Source organism: Fukomys damarensis, unplaced genomic scaffold (genome assembly GCF_012274545.1).
Source record: "Fukomys damarensis isolate Sample0158 unplaced genomic scaffold, DMR_v1.0_HiC HiC_scaffold_16, whole genome shotgun sequence".
Lineage (NCBI taxonomy): Eukaryota > Metazoa > Chordata > Mammalia > Rodentia > Bathyergidae > Fukomys > Fukomys damarensis.
Window position 1 is genome coordinate 21,475,412 of NW_022900928.1, and position 13,505 is coordinate 21,488,916.

At 39.5% G+C, this 13,505-nt stretch overlaps 1 protein-coding gene across 1 annotated transcript in view; it reads left to right on the top strand.

Moving 5' to 3' along the window:
* The window catches only part of Ovch2 (ovochymase 2), a 9,427-nt gene extending 1,756 nt beyond the window's left edge, over nt 1-7,671 (top strand). Inside the window, exons 2-7 of the mRNA XM_033764167.1 lie at nt 1,323-1,432; nt 3,289-3,380; nt 4,811-4,983; nt 5,341-5,436; nt 5,812-5,963; nt 6,577-7,671. Of these exons, the coding sequence (XP_033620058.1) occupies nt 1,323-1,432; nt 3,289-3,380; nt 4,811-4,983; nt 5,341-5,436; nt 5,812-5,963; nt 6,577-6,792 (839 nt within the window). The 3' untranslated portion in view covers nt 6,793-7,671. The remainder of the gene's footprint in view (nt 1-1,322; nt 1,433-3,288; nt 3,381-4,810; nt 4,984-5,340; nt 5,437-5,811; nt 5,964-6,576) is intronic.
* The last annotated feature ends 5,834 nt before the right edge of the window (nt 7,672-13,505 follow it).

A 13,505-nucleotide genomic window follows, 5' to 3' on the forward strand; every position in this document is an offset into this window, starting at 1 on the left:
CTTTTCCAAATGCCAACTATGTACTAGAAATTGTGCCAAACCTTAAAAATACAGAGAGGAATGAAACATAGCCCCCCACACACAAATGTTCAACAATAGAAGATAACAATGCATGATGGAAATACAGCATGACAAAACTATTAAAGGGGTAAAGAAAAAGTGCTGCACCCCACAGTGGAGAGACCCTTCACCCAGTTCGAGAAAGGCAAGGAAGACTTCTCAGATGAGGTGATCAACAAGGATCAGAAGGGGCTGGGGATTTATCTCAGTGGTTCTGCCGCCCACCTTGTGAGCACAAGGACCTGAGTTTGATCTCTGGTACAATAAATAAATAATAAATAAATAAATAAATAAGGATCAGAAAGTTTCACTAGGAAAAGATACAGTGATTACAAGGCAGGGCCTCCTTGACCCTCCTAAAAAAGCATGTGGAAAAGAAAGGCTTACAGGAAGAATATAAAATGAGCCACCACTGAATTACCTGGCAGAAGTAAACAATTTTAGTTTATATCGTAGCCGAGGAGTCAAAAAACCCTTTTAAGGCAAATAAGTAGTGCAACCTTTTCAGAGATAAAATCTTTTCCACAAAGATGAATGAGTTCTTTCTTTCACTACCTGTCAACCTCCTATCCTAACACTGGCATGTGAGTCAGGATACTGTCTTCCCTCTACTCTCCTTGAACAACCTTCCACTTTCCACCCTTCCAGAGAATTAAATCCAGTAAGATTTGTAAATATCTGACTGTGTGGCAGGCATCCTAGAGCATGATCTTAGACTCATCTCCTGGGTGGACCTAAGGAGAAGATATGCACACAATCGCATTCTAAGGCAGACTATGGTGTCATTAACAAATTAAACGAGCATCTCTGTGCATCAGGAACTGTGAAAGATATTGTAAACATAAGTATTTGTAAGTCTGTCTTTGAGGAGTCCGCAACTAGTTGGGTTGAAGACATAGAAAGAGCCATGATGATAGGTGATAAATGTCTTGAGAGAGAGTACAGAGTGCTGTAGGGAGACTTTCAAGGGACAGAATGACCCTGAATCAAAATGGGTCAGCATTTCTGATAACCCAGAGGAGGTTTACCATCCTGGCCCTTAACCGTCACTTCTGAAAAATGATCTCATTTACATGTCAAAAAATGGAGTAATCTCTTGCACTTCACATCACAGTAAATCCCAACAATTAACTTAAAACTATTTTGTGATCTTTCCACATTCTCTATACATTCTCTATACACTGTCTTATCCAGGATAAGAGCTTCCTGGATTCTTCAGTCATACAGATTATCAAATGATTCAATGTTTGTCTTTTTTCCAGCTCCCAACTGTGGGCAGAATGTGCCTAAGTCTCAGCCTTGGAATTACTTAAGCATTTTCAGTCGCATTGTTGGGGGAAACCAAGTGGAAAAAGGTTCTTATCCCTGGCAGGTCAGTCTCAGGGAATATTCTCTGGTGGGTGGGCTGTGAGATGTCTTGAAATTGGATCACAAGGAATCTTGCGCTATGCATCAGTGCTCTGTTCTGCATACCTCTTTGACAAAAAGCTTATGTGTATGTACCAAGATTTGAGTCTCTCATGAAGCATGAGATTGTTCTGCATACCTCTTTGACAAAAAGCTTATGTGTATGTACCAAGATTTGAGTCTCTCATGGTAAGCATCAGTTGAATTCCACAATGTTTATTCAGAATAGTTACATGCATTGTTGATTTGCAGTACAAACTAGAAATGCCATCCCAAGCTTTCAGCCCATAAGACAAAAATTCTACTTTGGGTATCTAAAAACTTTTAAAATTTACTATTTAAAAAATAACGACTCAATAAGTGTATTTAAGAATACACTTATGTTTTATAGTTAGAGGAGACCAGAGAATTCATATCCACAGATCCACGTTGTGTTAGGGTGTAAATCTTTCACTTTATATAGGACTCCTCAGAGATTAGTCAAGAGTACTGCCTCCTTAGTAGCTAATGTTCTAAGAATTTTGCTTGAATTTAATCTCCTGGTCATACTATGTGATGACTTTGTGCCTTTGTGTTTCTGCCCTAAGCCCAAGGTGTTTGCATTTATTGTCTTTGAAAGTCTCCCGATTCTCTTTACCCTGGGAGCCATGTAGTATTCTTGATTCTTAACTCTGCAAGTAGAGCAATGCTTTATTTTTAGTTCTCCTGAGATGGTCATTAACTTTTAAGTGAAATGATTGATTGAGTTCTGTTCGCTGTTCTGGGTTGGCTGAAGAGCTAGGTCACTGTCATCGATCCACTAGTTAATTACTTGATTAAACACTTGATTGATCAGTTGGTTACTTGTTTAATTGGTTACCAGTTGGGTCAGAAGTCTATATCTAGATTACAGTAAGGGTGACTCATTGTTTATTACTTTGTCTTTATTCTATTCTTAGCTTCTCTCTGTATTACTGTTTTTTGGGTTTGTTTGGGTTTTTTTTGTTTTGTTTTGTTTTTGGAAGGGTGGACTTTTGTTGTTGTTTTGTTTTATTTTGTATTATGGTGTTAAGAATCAGGCCAAGGGCCCACAAATCTTAAGCATGTATTCTCCCACCGAGCTATATACATTTTTTTTCTTTATCATTAAATAATTTTTGGTCAAAAACTAGACTGATCTAATAAATACCTTTTTTTGGTAATTCCAAAACTGAAGATATTCATTGAATGTACTTTCTTGCACATTGTAAGTCATTTTAGAACCAAATAAAATATCATGAAAAGGATGAATCAAAGATAGAAAGTATGCTGGAGAGGCAGAATAAAGAATAACCTTGAAGAAGTTATAAGAGGCAAATTATTCATTAAATTTAAGAGAAAATGGTAGGTCCAAACTATTTCTCTAAGAAGCTTGGGGGTATTGGGTAGGTACTGAAAGGCTCCCTCACCTTTCCTTTTCCCCGAACCTCTTCAGCTGGTCTCTGCTACACTTTTTACACCTTTTTGAAAATTCATAGGTACTGTTAACATTGTTAGAGCCATAGATATGGGTCAACAGTGTTATAAAAGTAGTAAACAAATAGCAGTAATTCTAACTGCCAACTCTACTGAAACAATTATGACCAGTTATCTCTAATTAACTATCTCTCATCCTGGCCAGTGCTGGGAAAGCTCTGTTCTTCTTTCTGAGCTGCACTGCATAGGTTTTACCCCTTCACAGTCCATGAGTCATGATAATTATGAGTAAGATATCTGGGTCTATTTTTCAGACTAAACTCATCACCAGCTTTTGAAGATTCCTAGGTCATTAACTTGCACCCATTTGAGATCTTTGCAATTCAGGTGTCTCTGAAAAAAAGGAAGAAGCACATCTGTGGAGGAACCATCATCTCTCCACAGTGGGTGATCACAGCTGCTCACTGTGTCGCAAACAGGTAAGGAAGACCCAGCTCAACAATGAGAATCTATCACCTCTTCGCCTTTGGAGTCAGCAGCAATAACTCTGTTACAACATGCAGGAACATCATAATCGCAGGACGTAAATGGGATTTGGTGAGATTGCTGGATTGCAGACAACTTGGTAGAGAACATACATTCATTCTTTGCAGACATATTGTATTTGTTTACTTAAAATGCTGATTAATGAAGAATAATATCCAAGTGAGAGAAAAGATAGATTTTTGAAAAATTTCTCTAGTTTTTATAAATTTCACAGAAAATGTATCTAATTCATTATACATCTGATGAAATATTATAAAAGAAAACCAAGGGAGGCTAGTAATCTTCCTTCCTATTATTCTTACTTCTCTGAGCCTCAGCCTAGCAACTTCCATCCTTTGTGATAGTAGGCACCAAGGATATTAAAATGACTAAGACACAATTCCTGCCCCCAGACAGTTGATAATTGAAAAAAAAATAGCTTGGTAAGGTGGCACACTTGTAGTCCCAACCTTTTAGGAGAATAAGACCTGGGGATTGCTTGAGTCCAGGAGTTTGGAGCCAGTCAGGGCAACATAACAAGACCCTGTCTCATAAACAGGCAAAAAAACAAATAAAGAGTTCATCGATAATGGCACTGAATATGGCAGGTGGTAGACTCAAGGGTTGCTAGTATTAGGTTAGGTACTTAACATCGCCCAGATTCATGGAAGTATACCAAGAAAATATAATACCCAATTCCAATTTTGTGTAAAAGAATTACTTCTGAAAATGAAGAATCCCAATGATGTGAGTATCAAAGCTCTTGATCCATCCACCAAGTTCCTTTCAAATGACATTGTCCCAAGGATATGGGGTCTTTCCCAAGGCCTGAGAAATTTCTAAATTACAAACAGAAAGAAGGTAAAGAGAAGATCCTAACATTCCGTTGTGGTGATCATTCTTAAATCCCTGTGTACGTGTGCTCTCTGGGACTTCAGAGTTGTGATATTGCCCTTCATAATACAGACCTTGCATGAAATCTTTGATGCTGAAGCTTCACACTTATTGGGAATCACAAATCATTTCCAAAGCCTCTCACTGGTGTTGAAACTGCATCAACCTCCTACAACCACTGAATAAACTCCCCTATTGCTTTTAGAGCCCTGCCTTACAACGTGTATGCATCTCTAAGTCATATAAATAACAATTCAAAATGCTAAGTGAATTATATCATTGGCTCCATATGAAGCCACCCTCCACTGGAACCAGGAATTTCATTATTTTTTTCCTAATAGCATTGGATCCATTCTCATTTTCTCTACTCAGCAGTCTTGAACCTCACATTTTTCATCCATGCAATTTTAAATTGGCAAATTTGTTGACCATTTACAACCCCTCTCAGAAGCTCTTTGAAATCCTCCATTTTTCTGCTTCTTCTTTTTAGAAATATTGCATCAATGTTGAATGTCACTGCTGGAGAACACAACTTGAGCCAGACAGAGCCAGAAGAGCAAATCCTCACCATCAAAACCATCATCATACACCCACAATTCTCCATCAAAAAACCAATGGAGTATGACATCGCCCTTTTGAAGATGGCTGGAACCTTCCAATTTGGTACACATTTGAAGTGCACCCTGAGTTGCTTACCCAATATTCCGTATAATCTCTGGTCCATTGTACATCCTCTACAGTCCAGGCTGTGTAGCATATGATCAGTTCCCTGTTATGTGCTTTGAGATAGTGATTTGGACTGGTAGGTCCCTTACCCCGAGACTTTGTTTGCTTGTGGTTATGGATTCAATGGAATCAGGAGAGGGTCTCTGTCTGACAACTGACCCCAGGAGATTCTAGGAAGATGTATCACAACTCTTACAAGGTTTGGGGGGACCACCAGATCCTAAATGGTGAGTCATTTATGGCAGCCTTTTCGCCATCACTGAGACAAGCCCTGCCTTGTTCTTTTTGCTTCAGGCCAGTTTGTGAGGCCTGTGTGTCTTCCAGAGCCAGGAGAGCGATTTGAGGCTGGATTTATTTGTACTACTACAGGTTGGGGCCGCCTGACTGAAGGTAAAAAACAAAACAAAACAACTATGCTACTCCTTTTAATCAGATCAGAATTTACTGGTGGTTAATCAGAAAATAGAATATTTAATTTATTTTTTAAAAGTACTGTGAAAATATTTTGAAAGAGAGAATGTCACATTGTACTTAGAAATTCAGGTCTTTCCAGGGCCGGGGATTTAGCTCAGTGGTGCTGTGCCTGTTTTGCAAGCACAAAGTCCTGAGTCCGATTCCCTATACCAAAAAAAAAAGAAAAGAAAAGAAAAGAAAAAGAAATTCAGATCTTTCCAACAGACATAAATCTGTAGTCATTTGATGACAGTGAACATGCCATCTTCAGCTCAGAAGTGCCTTGCTGGGGCTCCCGTCCCTGTATTCCAGATGGAATCTTTCCACAAGTCTTGCAGGAAGTGAATCTGCCTATTCTGACCAAGGAGGAGTGTGCAGCAGCTCTGTTAACCATAAAGAAGCCTTTCAGTGGGAAGACCTTTCTCTGCACAGGCTCCCCAGAGGGAGGGAGTGACGCATGTCAGGTGAGTGGGAACCGCGGCTCTGCCCTCAGCTTTGTTGTCCAGCGAGGGGCAGATATAGGCTGACTCCTGGTAAAGCTGCAATGTGGGAAGGAGAGTCAGGACTCGTCAGAATAAGAGGACAGGTTGAACATTCTGTTTGAGCAGTGAATGTGAATTCAGAGAAGGTCCAAATAAAAGAGTTAAGGCCAAAGATAAGCTCAGAGCTCTCCAATTTCTAAAGGATTGCTGGTTCTTTCCTATTTAGAAATTTCCAACTTGTAGATGTTAGGATCTTTACTTTTCCTCCACACTTCCTGTTAACCAAGACTGAACCCCAGTCTCTTCACTGGGCAGGACTCCTGTGAGTCTGTAGCGTGAGACAAGAGAGGAAAGAAAGTCTGCTGTTTTGATGAAAACCTGGGATGGTGGAGATGGAGCTGGAATTGATAGATTCCAATGATATTCAAGGATCATTTGGGTATTGTGCTTGGCCGTTTTCTCAGGGCCTTGAGTTTCAACTACTAGAAGTGAGAAAATGTCACTGATCCTCATCTGGCATTCCTGTGGGGGAAAATGAGCTCTCCGCAGCATAGACACTGACAGTGGTGGTAACAGAGGCTTTTTCCTCCTGCAGGGAGACTCAGGAGGTTCACTTATGTGCCGGAATAAAAAAGGAGCCTGGACTCTGGCGGGTGTGACTTCCTGGGGTTTGGGCTGTGGTCGAGGCTGGAGAAATAATGGGCAGAAAAAAGATCAAGGATCTCCTGGGATCTTCACAGATATTAGTAAAGTGCTTCCCTGGATCCATGAATACATCCAAACTGGTAATGAAGCCACCACGCAAGGTTAAGAAGCTGCTGTTCTGCTAGGGCAGAGAGCACCAGGCAAGTCAGGACCACACAGCATAGCCTTTCACTTCTGTTCCCAGGGCAGCAGATAAGGATGTAAAATTTACTGTCCAAAACAGTAGCAAAACATGAAATGTGGTACAGTGCACAAATATTCAATGAAAAATGAATCCATCTGTTGTAGATTTTGTCAATCACCCGATAATATTTTTTATTACTTCTTGACTATCCTAGGAAGATACAGCAAGATGTAGCACATATCAATCAACCAGGGTCAATTTTGCCACCTAGGTAAAAATGTGGGGAAACGTTTTTGGTTGTCACTAATTGGCATCAGGCATGGAGGGGCCATGGATGCTGCTAAACAAAGTGCAATGCAACACCCCAGACACTTCTTGCGCCAAATGTTAAAAGCACAGGAATTCTTGACGTAGAAGCACATTGGAAGGGCCAGGGTCTACACAAAACCTTCTGCTAAACTGGTCAGGGAATAAATTTCAATCTCTTCAAACCCAGCTCAATTGTTTTTGGTGTTTTTCTTGTTTTGTTTTGTTTTGTTTAACTGTTGTCTTCCAGTCTCAGACAGGCTTTTCAATCTTCCCCAGTGAGATTAATTCACATTAATTCAGTAGGAATTTAGATTTGTTTCCAAGAGTGTGGCACATGGTAGTTATCTTAGCCATCAGTTCAAGTTGTAGCTGTTCCAGAAAATTTTTTTGAGCATATAGGCAAGTTATTTCTTTATCTAGCCTCTATTCTTGTGTAACATAACTTCTTCTTGCTCTCTGTAATTGCCAAGTTAATCATGACTCTATCTTAAGGTCACTCAATAAAGTGAATAAAATCATCTCTGTAAAACACCAGGGTCTCTTTCCAGTTTTGTTCATTTATCACTTTTGTTCTTCCTACATGTTGGGTTTTTATTAGTTGTATATTGACTGTGCATTTGAGTGAAAGAGATGTTTGCTTCTTGAAATATCATTCAGGAGATCACAAGCTTTAAATCCTTTCTTTTTCTTTCCCAGGGCATCAGAGGAAGAGCTTCAGGGGTAAGTATTGCTTGCAGTCTCCTCCACCCCCAATATGAATTAACATTTCCAAACATCAGGCCCCTTTACAATCAAGTCTTCCTTTGCAAATTTCCATGCTGACTAGGTACAAAAATACCAGGTGCATCCCCTGCTGGTCTGGGCTGTTTCCATACCCAGGATGAGCCCTGGATTCACTCCCATTCTCCTTCTTGCAAATCCAGAGCACCATCTAATTCAGCAAATTATTCATTTTCTAAACCCTAGCTTTGTTTTTTATTTTTTTCTCATTGAGTTGAGTTTATTGGTGCATTTTAGGTACACAGTAAAGTTGCATTTATCATTGGAATCTTGTACCTTTACACGACAGGTCTTGGTTCTCATTTTTTCCCCATACCCCTGCCCTTCCCTCACCCCCTCCACCCTTCCCTATCTAAAAAGATGTTGCTTCCATTTTTTCCTTTTCTCATACTTTTTCTTTTCCCTTCTTTCCTTTCCCCTACCCTTCCCACTTCCCCTACTCCTTTAGCTCTTTTCTTCCTATTTCACATGATCAATTATACAATTTGAACCTTATTTACACTTTTAGTTTTTCATACAAGAGAAACTATTTGGTATTTATACATGTGTGTCCTAATTACTTCACTTAAGAGTACGGCCTCAACCTGCATCCATTTGGCTATAAACGGTTTCTCTAGTTTCTCTTTCTTTATGGCTGAGTAGTACTCCAGTTTATAGAAAAAACACATCTTTTTATCCAGCCTCCAGTTGGTGTACAATTGGCCTGTCTCCAAGTTTTAGCTATTACAAACTGGGCCACTATAAACATGAGTGTGCATATATCACTGTGGTATGATTCTTTTAATTCTTTTGGAAAGAATAAAGCAGAGGAATAGCTGGGTCAAATGGAACCTCTAATCCTAGTTCTTTGAGCTATCACCATATTGATTTCCACAGTGGTTGCAGCAGTCTGCACTCCCACAACAGTGGGTTTCTCCCACAACCCCTGCCAGAATTTGTTATTGGTTGATTTCTTAATAGCAGCCATTCTTTCTGGGGTGTTGTTTTCATCTGCATCTCTCGAATGACTGGTAATCAAACCCTAGCTTTGAATCAGAGACTCCAGGGAAGTTGTCCTTACTGATATATGGGACTCACCTGTGTTACACTACAACTCTGCAATGAATTAACCCTGTGATTTCTGGCAAGCTCCTTCTTGTTTCTGGGCCTCAAATATCTCATCCATAAAAAAAAGAAGCTGATGTTCCTCAGACAAAGGACTATTATCCAGAATATATAAAGAACTCAAAACAATCAGCCCCCCTCAAACATAAAGACCTGATTCAAAAATGGACATCTGAAATGAACAGACATTTCTCAGACAAAGAAGTCAAAGCAGCAAGTAAATATATGAAAAAATGTTCCACATCACTGGTCATTCGAGAGATGCAGAGGAAAACAACACTGAGATTCCACCTCACCACACAAAGAATGGCTGCTATCAAGAAATCACACAATAACAAATGTGGGCGGGGTTGTGGGGAGAAAGGAACCCTTCTCCATTGTTGGTGGGAGTGCAGACTGGTGCAACCACTATGGAAATCAATATGGAGATACCTCAAAGAGCTTGGACTGGAGGTTCCATTTGACCCAGCCATCCCTCTGCTGGGTATCTTTCCAAAAGAACTAAAAGAATCATATCACAGAGAAGTATGTGCACCCATGTTTACAGTGGCACAGTTTGTAATAGCTAAAACTTGGAAACAGCCTATTTGCCCATCAGTTGGAAACTGGATAAAGAAGATGTGGTTTTTCTATAAAATGGAATATTACTCAGCCATAAAGAACTAGAGAATATATTCATTCATTGGAAAATGGATACATATTGAAGATATACTCCTAAGTGAAATAAATAAGTCACACATGTGTAAATACCGAATAGTTTCTCTGGTGTGAATAATCTGCAATAATACAGAAGATCCTAATAAGATTACTGACATTGAGAAATGGGAAGAAAGGAGCTAAAGGTGTAGGGAAGGTGGGACAGGTAGGGGAAGGATAAAAAGGGGAAAGAAAAAATGTGAGAGAATGAAAAGATGAAAATAAAGTGTTTGTAGATGGGGAGGGGAGGAAGGGGTGAAGGGAGGGCAGGGACAAGGGGAAAAAATGAGAACCAAGACGTCATGTAGGGGTACAAGATCCCAACAATGAATGTAACTGTACTGTAGCCCTAAAATGTACCAATAAACTCAATTAAAGCTGAAAAAAACATGTCTTCTGGAAGATGACAGGAGGCCAAGGCAGGGAAATCACAAGTTTGAGGCTAACCTGGGCCACATAGTGAAAGCCTGTCTCAAAAGATATACATACGTACATGGTAATGAATGTGGGTTACTTTAGCTTTAGCGGTACAAAAATCAAAGCTATAAAAAAGATCTTTGCACAGATATACATACCTTTTCTCATGACTACATATATATAACTTTATGCACACTGTGTGAATTATCTGGAGGATAACAGTGAAATTAGTGGGTCAGTTTTATTCTGATAGGTATTACAAATTGTGCTTTCAAATTTTCACAACCTTCACCTTGCTTCACAGTGAGTACTACTTCCAAACTCTTTGCCACATCAAATACTATCAAAATTCTGAATTGGTTTTGTGGCTCTGACATATCCTGCCGGCATTTCTATTAGCTTTCTATTAGTGATGATGTACATTTTAATATCTTCAGTAGAGTTTTAAAAGTTTCCTTTATATAGGGAAGATGTATTTCTTATTAACATTAGTTCTGTGGTTTAAGAGACTATTCCTTCCATTATGCTCTCTTTATATTTGTTATACTAAATTTGAAAATAGCTGCCATTCTGATAATTCCTCTTACTTCTAGTCACGATAGTGAATTCTCTTGAAATAAAGCTGTTACCTGCAAATAATAATAATTTTGTCTCCTCTGTTTTAAATTGTATAGCTCTTAGTTGTCCAACATTAATTAATTCAACTATCTCAAAATAAAAATCAAAAGGTCTGGAGATGTAGCTCAGTGCTCCCTGGTTTCAATTCCCAGTACTACTATTTAAAAACAAACAAACAAATAAATAAATAGGATATGGAAAAAAAAAAGAAGAAGAGAAGCTGGACCAGATGGTCTCTAAGGTGTATTTAGCTGAAATCTTAAACGGTTCTTTGAGCCCGTTGAACTACCAACAAAAGGTAAATATAGTAATATAGTGCCCCAAGAGTTTAGATTAGGGAGAAGCTGCATCTAGCTGAAAACAAACAAACAAACAAATAAATGGAGACTTTGAAACATAGATTTTGTTTTAAGTTGAACCTTGTCAGAGGAAGAAGATTTTGTCAGGTGGAAATAAGGTATGGTAAAGAAATGAGTCCAGCTGAAGGAATCATCCCTATCAGAAGCTAGGCATTGAAGGTTAGGCACAGAAAGATGTAGGGTGTACTAGAGACCAGTAAATCAGCCAACATAAATTACGTGTAAGATGTGTAAAAAAGGTCTACAAGGGAAAAGAATATGGTTAAGATAATTTGAAATCAAATTATGGAAAGTTCACACATTGGTCAGAAAAGTTTGGAATTTATTGAGTAATAAAAAGATAATTCATTGGATGCACAGATAAACCCTATAATTTAATGATATAAGAACAGCATATCGGAGGTGGATTAATGGGAGACTAATTCAAGGAGGATTGATAAAATGATGTGTGAGTGCAAGAGACAAAAAATAAAGGTTCTAGCAAAGATAATGTCAAGAAAATGAAGAGGAAATGGGAGAAAAAATTATAACTTTTTCTAGTCAATTTTAGAAATGGTAGTGAAAGAGGAAAAAAATCAAACTTGATTCTTTGATGATATCAAAGTTATGAGCATGAGGGACTCAGAAAAGGACACATGAAAGCAAGAACACAAAAGTGGATGTAATTTCTCTGACTCAGAGAAATTATACTAGAAGCAGGTTGAGTTACAGGAGAGATAGTTGGGAAACAACTGTACAATTCCTCTCAAGTTTATAAAAGTAGAGACAATAGTTGAACCCTAAGGTACAAATCCTGATCAGCAGAGGGCTCATAGAGAGAGAGAAGATGAACCAGGATAGAACCAGGGAAATAGCTTTATCTGTAAGATGAATTTAGGGGATCTGAGAAAGAAGAGTTAAGGAGAAAAGAATATCACAGGATCTCAAGGTGAAGCAAGCTATAAAAAATGAACGAAAACAGAATGATGCACCATAAACAACAAAGAGCAAGAAGAAGCAGGGGCTCTGGTGTCCTCAGCTTCTGGAAGCAGGTGCTATTGTGGACAGCTGTTACTGTCAGCCCTGATTCTGTGGTTTTTCCCTCCAGCCTCATGCTCTGAGCAAGACGGTACAGTCAGCCAGTCTGAGGGGGAGTTGCACTTGCCAGAAAGCATCCACCTGTACTATGACAGCAAGCAGTGAGTAGCCCCCTCTGCCATCCTCCCTCAGACGCCCACCTGCAACCCAGCTGTGCCCATTAACTGAACCGTGATAGTCACTTTCTGTCTAGCGGTGACATCCTGTCTGTGTGTCTGCCTGCAGGATGTGTGTCTGGACCCTGCTGGTTCCAGAGGAAATGCATATGTTGCTCGGTTTTTTTCTGCTTGGATATGGAGGCTTGCTACCACAGTTATCTGGCGATGTATTCTTTAGAAGACAGACTCATTGGCGAGTGGATTTTCACATTGTCAAATGGAAAGCAGTGCTAAGTGGGTTTACAGGTTACAGTGTGTTTAGCACTGAATTATCTGCAAATGCCACACTTCTCATTCCAGTTTTGAGATTCAGACTGAGAGTGAGGAGGAACTGAATCTGAGTTTGTTGATGGTTTCAAAGCCACAAAGAATTTCACTTTCTGCACTCTGCTTCCCATCAAACCAGGCTTTCTAGACCTAGATCCAATTAGGAATAAAATCTAAACTCATTGCAGGGTTCCTTAGGGCACTGCAGACAGAACTTAGGCATGCAAATGACGTTACTTCATCAAGCTAAGAAGATACCAATAGATAACCAGGAGGAGGAAACAAAGCTTACTTATATGAGAAACAGAAGTGGAGTAATGTTTCTGGGGTTCTTAACTGGAGGTGATTTCGCCCTCACCCCAGACATTTGGCAGTATCTTAGAAACACTTTTGGATGTCACAACAGGAGCGCATATTAATGGAGGAGTCAGGATGCTACAGAAATCCTATTAAAAGCACAGGAGGCCCAACAGTGCCACGGTTGAATCACCCTGGTTTAGACAAATCTGATATTTCACGGCCAGTTCAGTTCTCAAGTCATTTAATGGGTGCTGATTTCTATAATTTGAACCATGAATCTTCTTTCTTGTGTTGCAGGAAAATTCTGTGGAGAAAGCCTTGCTTCGTCCATTCTTGTGGGCTCCAATTCTATAAAGCTGAAGTTCTTCTCGGATGCCACAGATTATGCCATTGGGTTTAATCTCACCTATAAAGCTCTTAAGCCAAAATACCTTCCCAGTAACACTATTCACTTTTACCACATTGTATGCAGGCCCTCTGTAGCAGTTTTGGCCCCATAGGAATCAGGTGGCGTCCATCACAGGGAGGCTCTCACACTGTCAAACGGAAGGCATTTGAGCAGAGTGCAGTCTCTCCTTCCATAACTCAGATTTATCACCTCCCCACATGA